This window comes from Tasmannia lanceolata, unplaced genomic scaffold (assembly GCF_043159265.1).
Source record: "Tasmannia lanceolata isolate RefF3 unplaced genomic scaffold, GAP_Taslan_0.1 ptg000025l, whole genome shotgun sequence".
NCBI classification, from domain to species: Eukaryota; Viridiplantae; Streptophyta; class Magnoliopsida; order Canellales; family Winteraceae; genus Tasmannia; species Tasmannia lanceolata.
Genome location: NW_027518702.1, coordinates 11,043,688 through 11,056,258, shown reverse-complemented (window position 1 = coordinate 11,056,258; position 12,571 = coordinate 11,043,688). Strand labels below are relative to the sequence as shown.

General features: G+C 39.0%; 1 protein-coding gene across 2 annotated transcripts; it reads left to right on the top strand.

Annotated features, from left to right (window-relative positions):
- Window positions 1–463: 463 nt before the first annotated feature.
- LOC143857701 (uncharacterized) lies at window positions 464–9,028 on the top strand. Of its 2 annotated transcripts, none has more exons than XM_077368145.1 (4): window positions 464–970; window positions 1,649–2,085; window positions 2,754–2,864; window positions 7,978–8,373. In XM_077368145.1, the coding sequence occupies exons 1-4, from the start codon at window positions 760–762 to the stop codon at window positions 7,987–7,989; spliced, it is 771 nt and encodes a 256-aa protein (XP_077224260.1). In that variant the 5' UTR covers window positions 464–759; the 3' UTR covers window positions 7,990–8,373. The 2 variants fall into 2 exon arrangements, with proteins under 2 accessions (XP_077224260.1, XP_077224259.1); XM_077368144.1 differs by lacking the exon at window positions 7,978–8,373 and adding an exon at window positions 8,403–9,028 and having other exon boundaries at window positions 478–970.
- Window positions 9,029–12,571: the final 3,543 nt, after the last annotated feature.

Sequence of the window (12,571 nt, the reverse complement as noted above, 5' to 3'; positions counted from 1 at the left end):
CGAACCTGACCTTTTTTTTCCGGGTTGAACCCGACTCGAGTCTAAGGGTGCAACTCGGGTCGGGCAGGTTGGGTTTTGAAGAACCCTACCCTACCTGAGAAATATCTTGGGTCGGGTCGGGTCAGGTTTTTCCATGTTGACGGGTTGTAGAAAAAAAAAAAATCTTCACACCAAAAATCCCTACATTTATGTAATCAAGTGTGTAACTTTAAGTAGGAAATTATATTTCCACATCACAAAAACCATCAACTCAATGAAAACAATTATATCAGTGTATTGAAAAATAATTTGCTATGTTATTCAAGAGATAATTAAAAATGTCATATACACCAACATAAGTCGGGTCGGGTTTCGGGTTTTTTCTCTTTAAACCCAACCCTACTAAAGACCCATGATTTCTAAACCCGACCCATGCTATTTTTGGGTCAGGTGGATGCGGGTCGGGTTTTACCCGACCCGACCCGACCCAAGTTGCACCCCTACCCGAGTCGTTCCCCAGATAGTCCTGCGGTGCTGCCCATCCAATTACCGTTCACAGTACTACCATTATCTAACGTGCGCGGGTGGCCTAGTGCGCTTATCCATTGGCCAAATCGCCGATAAAACCTCAGGATTATCTGGATCTCTCTGCAACTCCATCTCTCACTACCACACGCCATACCATCACCCATAAAGACAAAAAAACCAAAACTTCTCGTTTTAGGGTTACACAGACCCTAAATTTCTGCTCCAAAAAAGGGGAAAAACTCAACCATAACGATGACAATTGCTGCCGAGAACCTGTTCACGAATTCCCATTATCGTTTTGTTAATTCGTTCTACATTTTTAGGGCTCGACCGAAATTCCCCTTACTCAATTTCTCTGTTTCCCTCCGGGTTGGTGCAAACACGGGGGTTTTAGAAATTGTACGGAGCAGCTCTTCAAAGAGGAAATTTGATTCTCGATGGCGAGTGGGAGTCTTTGAATCAGGTAAAAAATTCAGCTGAACAAAACCCTAATTTAATTTATTAGGAAATAGAAACCCTAAATTGGCAATAAACTAGGATATGTATTTAAATTGGCAACAGCACCAAACCTATTATTGGGTTCAAAATTAAACTTTATGATAAGAAAAATATGAAACTAGTTTTGTCTATTAAGATGACAGAAAACAAGATGTTTCCACTAGTGTTTTCAAAACTAGTATTCAATGAGCCCAATAATAGGTTTGGTGCTGACAATCGGTTGGGATAATCTCAAACGAACAGGACCGAAATGTATCCTATGTAATTGGGTTTATTACATTTTCTAATTACATAGGAAATGTATCATAGTCATCCCTATACTAGATTAGTAACTATTGTTATAAACAAATTCTACTAATGATAGATGGTCATCCCAATTTCCTTTCAAATCTATCACACCAGCTCGGACCATGTCTTCTAATGTTTGAATTGTCCTTACTGATTGTCCATCTGTCTGTGGATGAAATGATGTCCTAGGAAATGTATTAAACCCAATTACATAGGATACATTCCCTAGTCCATTGCCACTTTAGATACATTTCTTAATTTGTTGCCAATTTAGGGTTTCTATTTCCTAATATAGTTTGCCTTCAGTTTTCCTTCTTTGTTTTCTGTTGAAAGAAGTGGAATAATTGTTTTCTAGGTGAAGTTATTGATGAGCGTGTACAAAGAGAGGGGCTCGGGAGTCTTAACTTGGATACATTCCTTTCAATCCTCGAAGTGTTGTGTATTGCCCCATCTGTTGTATTATCAATTGGGTGCGCTTTGAATTTGACATTGTCAATCTCTCAGAAGTCATTTCAAGCGTCTTTGGTGAATAGGGTTTTTGCGTGGCAGTTTGTTCTGTTGGTGGGTGCCATTGCGATCGGTGTTTTTATTCGTAGAAGGCAGTGGCAGAGGATTTGGAGGTATTCTTTCCAGTCGGGTAGTGAGAGTTTTAATCTAATTGGGAGAATTGAGAAGTTGGAGGAGGATCTTCGAAGCTCAGTGACGATTATAAGGGTGTTGTCGAGGCAGCTTGAGAAATTGGGGATCCGGTTTAGGGTTACAAGGAGGGCATTGAAAGGGCCCATTACCGAGGTAAGGCTATTTGTCCCAATTAAGAATTTCCTTTTGATTATTTCTAGGGTTATTTAGGTATGTGTTGGTACTTGCATCTGTGTTTGAATGCTGGTTGAATTCTTGTAGGAGATAGGCAGTTAGTCCTGTTATCTTTTTCTATTGGAAGGATTGAATGATTATCATTGAGAGAGAGAGAGAGAGAGAGAGAGAGAGAGAGAGAGAGAGAGAGAGAGAGAGAGAGAGAGAGAGAGCATTGAGAGAGAGAGAGAGAGAGAGAGAGAGAGAGAGAGAGAGAGAGAGAGAGAGAGAGAGAGATCACAATATACTTGTGTTCCTTTATTTCCCAACTTCAAATTTTTCCTATCTTTGGAACTATTTTAATATTTCATATTATTTTCCTGATAAAACTAAGAAAAACCAGAAAATGAGATTTGTCAGTGTGTTCATATTAATACTATTTCCAGAAGCACTAGCATTCACATCAATGCTTTTTCATCGTTTCACCGGCTGCTTCCATGATATATTCGGCTTTATATGGAACTGTTACTCATATGTTCCTATATAAGGTAAAAATTCCCTGAAAATGAATGTGTATAACATTCTCTGCCAATACCAGGTGGTGTTGAAGTTAATTATACTAGAGGTCTCATTTATCATCCATGCTATTTTTATGTTTATGTTTGCAGACTGCAGCATTGGCTCAGAAAAATTCTGAGGCCACTCGAGCACTAGCAATGCAAGAAGACATTCTTGAAAAGGAGCTCGGTGAAATCCAAAAGGTCTTGTTAGCGATGCAGGTGAGGCTTGCGTGCTTAGTTTCCTAAGCAGGGTCCCTTACTAATTTACATTCTTGGAAGATACTTCACTTAACGTAACATCTAAAACAGAATCTTTGTCATGGGCATTGAAGCCAAATGATCCTTACCAATTAGTGCCATTGTTTTTTGAATGATGTCCAATACTCCAATTAGTGCCACTTTTTTATTCCTCTTTATTTGAATATCTCTACATATTTTTGAGCTTAATCAGTTGCATCATTATTATTTCCTATTACTTATTAGCTGTTTTGTACCGAGAACAAATCCTTGAGAAAGAGATTGAGCCTCTAGCTCAATGGTCAGAGCTTTGTTCTTTGACCTAGAGGTCGGGGGTTAAATCCCAGCTTACCTACCCAAAAAAAAGAGCAAATCCTTGAGAAACCAGAGATGGCAAGGGTACAATCATATTTATTTTGATGGCTAGAGATGTGTTTGGCACTCAAAAGGATTATGGTCGGACCATAATGATTCATTATTCCTCTATTATAGGAATTGTGATGCTATATTGCCAAGTTTTTAAACGTTGGTTTCTAAATGCGCGTCGTTTGCTATCGATATGGAAACATGTCGGTTTCGGTCATAGATTTTGGTGGAAATTCTTCTATATCACGAAGTTTATGAAAACAAAGATTATGCAACTCAGCCATTAGAAATCGATATGGGAGATTGGGAGGGGGACAGAAACATAAAAAAAAGAAATAGCAGTAATAAACATGACAAAAAATAAACTACCAAAGGAAGAAAAGATAAAAAAGTAATGAAAAGATGAACTTGCTGAAAAAGGAAATAGAAACGGAAAAAAAGGTGCAAATGATGAAAATCTAAGTTGAAACTTTAGAAAGTGCTGGAACAAGCTTAAATACACTCTTAGGTCCCGATTGTTTTGGATTTTGAGAACAGATTGTGAGTCCAAAGCTGATTATTGGACTCAAATTGATGTAATCAGCTCTCTAAGTCCAAAACAAACAGGGCCTTAGAAACCATCGTGTAATCAAGAGGAAAACAACCATCCGTAATAGTTTAACAATGTAAAACACTTAATGACATGAATTGTTGCACATGTCTGTAATAGTAAGGTCCATTCTAAAATGAAAATGTATACAACCACATATACATATGCTTCAAATAAACACAATGTAGGAAACAACAAAGAAACTCAGCTTGAGATGGACTTACTTTTATCTTAGTTGCTGATCTTGTTTGCTTGATAACGGTGATACCATACGAGGATATGTATCATATTCTGGAGATACATAATCTACAAGCAACATTCTATTGTTGTACTTTTGGTTGCTTGAATCCTGCTCGTCATTTAACAACATTTACTAGGGTTGCCTTGATGAATTTCATGTCCTACGTTAGAGTTGAGAGTTGAGACTTCCAATTACTTAGCCATATGGTATGTGTGACATATCCCTTTTATTTGAGCCATAACAATGAAAACCATTATCGAAAGATGAAAGAAAACAGATGAAAGATAACCCCACTAAAAAAAAAAGAAAAAAAAGATGAAAGAAAACAGAAAAGGAGGGGAAAAGATAACCCCACTACAAAAAAAGAAACAACAAAGAAAAACAAAACTCACAAAAATTAAACAACAAAGAATAACAAAACTCACAAACATTACTGCTTGGTGGAAATCTTATAAAATCACGGAAACTTACGTAAACATATGCAAATTATGGACTTTGAAATGAAACTTCAATTACGGACTTTAAAATGAAACTTCAGGAATTGCTAGAATAAACACAAATACACACTAAAACACGATCAGATAAGTTTAAAAAATAAAAAAAATAAAAAAAATCAAACACCTAGTGACATGTGCTGTCTTAAGCACATACCACATTTCACATGTGCTTAATATAATTTTTTTTATACATAATTCATATACCAAATTTCATTTCAGTATCCATTTCGATTTTGGTTGCATTTTATTGGGGATTGAAACGGAACCATTTCGGTCATTTCTTGTTGGTTTCGGTGGAATTTTAAAGCCATGACTAAGTCCTATTGACACTTCCCTTAGCAAGACAGTCCTCCACATCATTAGTGCTCAACAGCATTTATATGAAGAATGGCGTGAATCTTCACATAATTAGTTTTGCACTGTTTTAAGAGATCAATTTAGCTGTTATTTGTGATAATGTGCCACTGCTGTGAAGGTTGTCATGAAGGCCATTCGCTCAGATGGCTGTTGTAAATGTAGGAAATTATAGTAGAGAGTCAATCTCTGTTCCGCTAGTCGTTTTGACTAGACCCTTTGATCATACAACTGTTGAGTATTTAAAGCTTTTGGTTTCAGTAACTATGCGATCGAACTCACACGGAAGCTATTAAATTTTGACCAATCTCATATCATTAGGATAAGTTAAACTTGTGATTTCATTATTTGAATTCCCTGCTTGATTTTGAGAACTATTAATGAAGCAACAAAGTTTCGCACAACTACAATCATTGGGAGAGAGCAACAACATTAAACCTGACACATGTAAGTGTGTAATGCTTCATGGATATCAAAAATATTGTCAGCCCTTTTCGACACCTATTTTTATATAATTTTGTCAGAAACCAAATTCGTCTATGTTCTTGATGTACCCTTACCATGTCTGAGTAATGCCATGAATCTGCAAGGTAGAATGAGAGGATATTAATGAAAACTGAGGAGCAATTAGTCATCATATCTACATGTTAATTTGGTTTCTTTGACCTCAGGATGAATATGCTAAACTAGTCATTGGTTCTTTCCATAATTCTTCTCACTACATTCTTACGTCTTTTCCCTACATTTTGAGAGTCACCCATCGAAAATTCTTTTCCTCATTTTCTTGAGGCAAGCATAAGATATATTGACTGGGATAGGCATTTCAAAAGATAGACAAGTGAAACGGGTAAGGTCTAACGTCATAAGGAGTCTGTATTTACCAAATAGGTAGCTACATTGGATATGGGCAGCCTAAATATTATTTCCCGAATAGGTATGTTAAAGTCTAAAAGATTCAATAATGCCTTCTCCAACAGCTTAAGCTTTTGGAGTAACTGGTTGTTTCACATGGTATCAGAGCCAAAGTTCCTGAGTTCAAATCTCCTTGATAGCGAGAATCCACATGCAATTGCCAGACCCAAAAGAGGGGCCACATGTGCTACATGTAGGCCAACCCTAGAAAGAGAGAAAGAGGGGCCACACGTGAAGGGGAGTGTTAAAGTCTAAAAGATTAAATAACGCCTTCTCCAACAGCTTAAGCTTTTGGAGTAACTGGTTGTTTTACAAGGTAGCCCCATTGTATTATGAGACTCCAAAGTTCACTGTGAGAGGTTGCTTTTTCATGCATACAGGGCATTTGATCCTTTGCCAGTTTTCTTTGGTTGGTAAACTTATACAATCTGCTACCATTCCAAAAAAATAAATAAATTATACAATCTGCTTCTAGAGTGTTCTATAATGTACTCCTCCCTGCTTGGCTGTTGAGGGGATTTGCAAATATACTGTATGCCATTGTATTCCAACATGAAAGTCTATATGAAAATCCACCAATTAGAAATTGAGACTTCTCCTTTTCCTATCCAACTAACCTCATTCAATACTTTATGAATGGGTTACTAGGAGATAATTCTCTCCTTAATAAAATAATCTATCATTCAAGAAAAAAATATGGCATAAAATGATGTCATGTCTTTCTTCCGTAATAATTTTATTTCTTCCTCACTCACCCATGATTATGATTACCTTTGCCACGTAGTTCAATTTTAAACAACCATTCTGATAGGGGATCAATCTTCTTTTTCCTTGTAACACATTCGTGCCAAACCAAATCTCTCTCAAACGGAGCTGGTTGTGTTCTTGCGACTCATTTTTGTTGGTTTTCAAGATGGAGGAGGATAATGTTTGCTATTTATGACTGCATCGTGGAGCCCTCTATGGGCTCCCATGGCTTCAATGTTCTTCCCTTCAGCCTTGCTACAGTTCTGCTTTGTCGAAGCAGTAAAGATTGACAGTTGGTCCAACTTGAATCTGAGCCTTCTCTTCATAGTTGGCAGCTATAGGTTGTAATTGATGCAGAGATGGAGGTTTACTGCTATCCTTCAGAAAAATGAAAGGTTTGATCCCTCGGTGCTCTGCTCGGTAAGGGGTAGAGCTGGAAATTTTCAATCATAATGGAACCTAAGCAACTTCCATTTCTGGTGATGGCCAATTAGATAGTGGGCCGTGGGCACCTAGATAAATATCTTCCGACTAGTGGGTCCTAGTCGATGGTTTGGAGGTTATGCTGATTTCCCTGATTATGCTAAGGATTTATCGGTTGATCACAAAGGTATCAACAACATCCGGAGCATCTTGTTAGTCGATTTTTTGAGTTATTGCATAGATTCAAAACTCTCTTGCGTCATCGCCGACTTGCTCGAATCGACTCCCTTTTACCTTGGCCGCATTCTTATTGGAGTCCGCATTTTGCCCTACAAAGTCAATCAAAACTCCTTTGACTCTACCGAGTTATGGCTGCATCAACTAAGTACTTGTCCGCGTCAACTGGGTACTCGATTGCATCACACCAATTAGCACTAAATGATGACCCAACAAAAAGCTACCATTTTAAAATTGCAGTATGTGCTTCTGTTGCCCTAATTTCTTGTGTCACTTCAAAGAAGAAAAGAGAATTTTTTATTTTTCTTTCGTAGAAAAGCTATCATGCTAAACCCTAAATCCTATGGTACGTCCGAAATCCGGGTTTTGGGGGTTTTCGAGATCTTTGACAGACCATAACTCCTTCGTTTGGACTCCAAAATCGTGCATGGTCAGATCCATTGGACTCCTATATGAGCAAAACATGCTCCTTTGTCGCTCCGGCAATTATGGTGCAGTAACAACTGATACCATGGCCTGTGAATCATCTCAAAGTCTAACACGATGAAAGAAACACCATGAAATAATCCAAAATTTACAAGAAACTTTATTTTTTTATGGTACATTAAATTTTAACATTTGCTGCCACTGCCAGAACTTTTGATGCTCTTATTATTTATTTATTTATTTTGTGTGTGTATGCCAGACTTTCCAAATCTTTTACGCCTTCCCTATTATGGTTTATTTTAGGATTTATTATGAGCCTGTGACATTGCATCTCTTCAGAAGTTGGTTGGAACAACTTTTACAAGGGATTTGCATTGGCATTTACACCAGTGTCACAAATGCATGGTCAATTTCACCTCTTTAAGGCTGAGTTCAGAAAAGTAACTACTCCTTGTGAAGGGGTTTGAAGTGGAACCATTAAACAACATATGGGGAAATTATACAAAGCCGGCGAGTAGAATGATGGATATATTTCAGAACATATATATCCGGGTCGTGCTAATTTCAGCAAGTATAAGCTATGCCTGCTTTTTGTCAAATGTTCTACATATCTGTAGCTGTGGGATGCTGAGAAATTGGTGTTATCAATATTGTCATCTTTCTGACTTTGAAGTTTTTGAGGCGCTGATGGTTTCGACTGGTGTTTCTTTGTGGTGAGTGTTTTATAGGAACAGCAGCAAAAGCAACTTGACCTGATTCTTGCAATTGTGAAGTCTGGGAGGCTAAGAGAAAGCAAGCAGGACTATATTGCCGAAGAACAACCAATTGAAATGTGCAATTCAATTCCTGAGAAAGAAGAGGCGAAACAAATGAAAACCGAATCAAGGAAACACGAGGGTGCTAACAACAACAGAGTCTAGACTCAAAATGGACATAGCCCATGATTGTTCTTCACCAGGTATGGAGCTGCTCTTGCAACCATAGTTTCCAGGTTTGGGTTCTGGATTATAAAAAATGTCTAGACTCTGGATTGGATTCAGTCCGCGGTGCTGGGTCCGATGCAGGATCTCTCTTGTCATCCCAACATTTTACCCCCAGTGCAAAAAAAGAGGAAATGTAGCATGATCCAATGGTGGTGGTAATTGGGGCTTAGTTGCAACTTGCAATATGTTTTTATATTAGCCAGAAAAGCATTTGTTTCCAAAACTGATTTGTTACAGATCTTTGGTTTCAAGGGTCAGAAGAATGTTGGTTGTAGTCTTTTAAGGAAGTATTATCATCTAAACAATGTATTCAATGAGAGGAATGATATTATCATCTAAACAATGTATTCAATGAGAGGAATGATCCTCAAGTGATGGTGCAACCGTGCAATAATGATTAAGGACCAGAGTAATTATCCTCTGAACATGTTACAAATTCTGACATAATTATATTTCAAACCATTTATCAACAGGAAAAAGAGTATAAAGAACTCTTGGAAAGGATATAAGTTGGCCTCGAAATCCTTCATACACCAAAGAACATGTGACAACAGTGTTCAGGAACCAGAGTACAAAAAATGCATCCAGTTTAAATTCTAGGAATCTGGGTAGGGGTGGCAACGGGGTGGGGCCGGATGTTGCATTCCTCATCCCTGTCCCCGCTCCACCCCCGTTCTCGCGAGGAAAAATTCCCGTCCTCGCCTCAAGAAAAATTCCCCGTTTCTGCGAGGGAAATTTAATCCCCATCCCCGCCCCGCCATTGCGTTTGTGTGGGGGGGATTCCCTGCCCCATCCATGCCTTTCTATAATAAAAAATTTACTTTTTTTAATCTATTTAAACGCTTATCAAATAAGAATCCAAATTTCTAAACTAAAATATAACAATTTATGGAAAGACAGCCACTTATAGGGATATTTATGTAAGCTAAAAGATGAGGATTACAGGGCGGGTCCAGAGCTGTCCCCATCCCCGTCCCGTGCAGGTCGGCGTAGGTCAGATCCCCATTTTCGCGGGTTAATTGCCAGCCCTAAATCTGGGGTGCAAAAACAGGAAAAAAAAAAAAAAGGAGGGGAAAAAAAGCTTCTTCAATATGGTCATATGTGCAACTACCCAAAAAAATTTTGGTTTTCTATGCAAAGCCATAAAATAGAAGGGGAAGAAATCAAGAAGTGAACAATTGTTTTGAGGAAAAATCAAACTAGAGGTCATGTTTTTCATAAATAATGCCAGTGGAACTCCACCCAACTTGGGAAGCATAAACCCTCTACAAGGTTTGGGGTAAACACTCATCATTTTTTTGGATAATCATCAACCTTTGGATGATTATTACACATTCTGTGTTAGAGAAAATTGCATGTAATTTCAGTTTATCCTAATAAAACAACAAAAATAAAGAACTTAGTTTATCCAGTGGTGGGAGAGTGGCAATGAGGTTTGGAGAAGAGAGAATTGAGAGGACATGAGAAAGGAGAGGTGGCTGAAAAACAGGGAAAATATCTCCATTCAAACTAGAGTTTACTCCGGACAGCCCACTCTAGTGTCAAAGAGAAGTCATAAATACACTAGACGGGGCCGTTCCAAGTAAAAAATAAAAAATGGGGTGCATGAATGGTGCATATTATATTTGATCCAACCACAGCCATAGTTGGTGTCATCCGGTATTTGAAAATTTCAAATTTCATACAAATGAATGGGGGCATTTTGAGAATAAATATTATAAAAATTGGGGATTTGCTAGGGTCCATCTCAAAAGGCGTTTCGCGGCTGGTCTGTCGCATGTCAGACCACCCACCTTGTGCTTTTGTCTCCATTCATGAGGTGGGTGGTCTGACATGCGACAGACCAGCCGCGAAATGCCTTTTGCTATGGACGCTAGGAATTCCCTAAAAATTGTTGTGGATGTGCAATTAATGGTAGTAGTGTTGTCTCAATCGGACCGTACACTTGGCACACCTGCCAGATGTTGATGGCATTATCCGAATTATTGGTAGGTGTGTCAATGGGCCAGATTCAATAACCGGTTTGGCCCAAAAAATGAACATTCTGATCCGATTACAAGACACATTTTGTCAATTTCCGACCCGAAAAGATAATATCAGCAGGCAAAAGTACAAGTGAGGACCACTTGTTTAATGACCCAACTCATCAAGTTGGCTGTGTTTTTTGTTTGGTAGGTAAGTTGGGATTGAACCTCCTATCCTCTAAGTTTGGAGAACAAAGCCTTCACCAGTTGAAGCTAGTCTCAAGCACTTTTAAATTAGGCTGTGTACTTTCAATGAGGTGGCAGGACATAATTGCTTGGAGAGAGACTACGCTCCTCTCCAAAAATCTGGCCCTTTTAGCTTGCTTGGAATTACAAATTTGGAGAGATGAGCTCAAAATACCTACAAGTTTCTGAATTTTTATGCCCGGTAAGGGCGTGTAAGGCAACCACTGTTCTTCCTCATTAATCTGTTTCCATCTAATTTGAAAGATCCCACATTGGAAATGGAAGAAAAGTTACTGGGCTATATATGTGGATTTCTCCTCTTCCTAAGTAGACGCGTTTTCAGCATCTCCAGGGAGCGGGCCCCGCGGAGTGGGTCGGGCACGGTTACTGCTGCTAGAAAACAAAACCGGAGAAGGTAGATGACCCAGAACCGGACAATATCTACACAGTGGGGTCGGGCGTGACATAATTATTCAAGCTAGAATGAGAAACCTTGCCGAACATGCCTTGAGGCCTTGACTATCCTCCCGTGTGTTTTTTTTCATTGTCTTATTTAAATAAATAAATGGGATATATACATTGCAAATATGTGTTGTAAATAGAAAAAACTCTTGTACTTTATTATCTTCTATTTCCCCTAATATTTTTAGAGTGTTTGAATATTTGCCTCTCCGAATCATTCCTCACTAGATTTTGCTCCATAACTAGGGGTGCAACTTGGGTCGGGTTCAACCCGAAAAAAAAGTCGGGTCGGGTTGAGGGGCAACCCGACCCGAGCGAAACATGACATTTTTTATGAATTTTTCTTTAGGGAAATGATTTTGGCGCTCCAATGTTTTGATAAACATGCGCTCCCATATCTGTCGTGTAGTATTTAAAGCGCTGTCAGAGGAATATTGCGGTTCTCAAAAACCCTATAAACACTACGCGACAAACATGTGAGCGCATGTTTATCAGAACATTGGAGCGCCAAAATCATTTCCCTATTTCTTTTTTTATAAGCTTAAAAAACCGGGTTCGGTGGGGTTGGGCGGGTTGGACTTGGGTCGAGTCAAGGTCGGGTTGCGGTGGACCCAACCCGACCCAACATGACTCGAGTTGCACCTCTATCCATAGCCCGTCCATAGCAAGCCATAGAAAAAATAAGGACGTGTCCTTTAACCCTTCTGGCAGCGCATTTGCACTTTTTTCCATTCAACTTATAGTTTTTTTTTTTTTGATGGGTAAGCTGGGGTTAGGCAAGACCCCCACCGGATTTATTAATAAAAAAGAAGGTTACATCCTTACATAGGGGACTCCCGAAGAATCAGAAGCCACAATACGAAGCAGCTCCCGAGGGAGATCCAAAACAGAGATACATTCTCCCTTAATTGGGCAAGATGTCTTAGAGAGGAAATCCGCAGCGCCATTGGCTTCCCTCCAGATATGAGAGATATGCCAGTAGTTCAGGGAGTTGAGGTCTCGGAGGGTCTGGTGAACTTTTGCAATTTGCCGCCATGGGTATTTAAGCACCCCTTTGATGATGCTCACTGCCTGCAAAGAATCCGATTCGATCCATAGCCGATCCGTTCCTTTGCTGATTGCCAACTTGATTCCTTTCGATATGGATTCAATCTCCAATTCGTTTTGCCTCCGATGGAGGCTTTATCTTCAGCTAAGGAAGCGTCCGTATTCAGTTTGAGAATGTCTCCATCAGGAGGTTTC

Bases quoted from the DNA above. Each gene is read 5' to 3' on its own strand.
- LOC143857701 (XM_077368144.1), top strand. From the start codon at position 760: ATGACAATTGCTGCCGAGAACCTGTTCACGAATTCCCATTATCGTTTT. The intron at 971-1,648 runs GTAAAAAATTCA...ATTGTTTTCTAG, and splicing joins AGTGGGAGTCTTTGAATCAG to GTGAAGTTATTGATGAGCGT. The intron at 2,086-2,753 runs GTAAGGCTATTT...TTATGTTTGCAG, and splicing joins TGAAAGGGCCCATTACCGAG to ACTGCAGCATTGGCTCAGAA.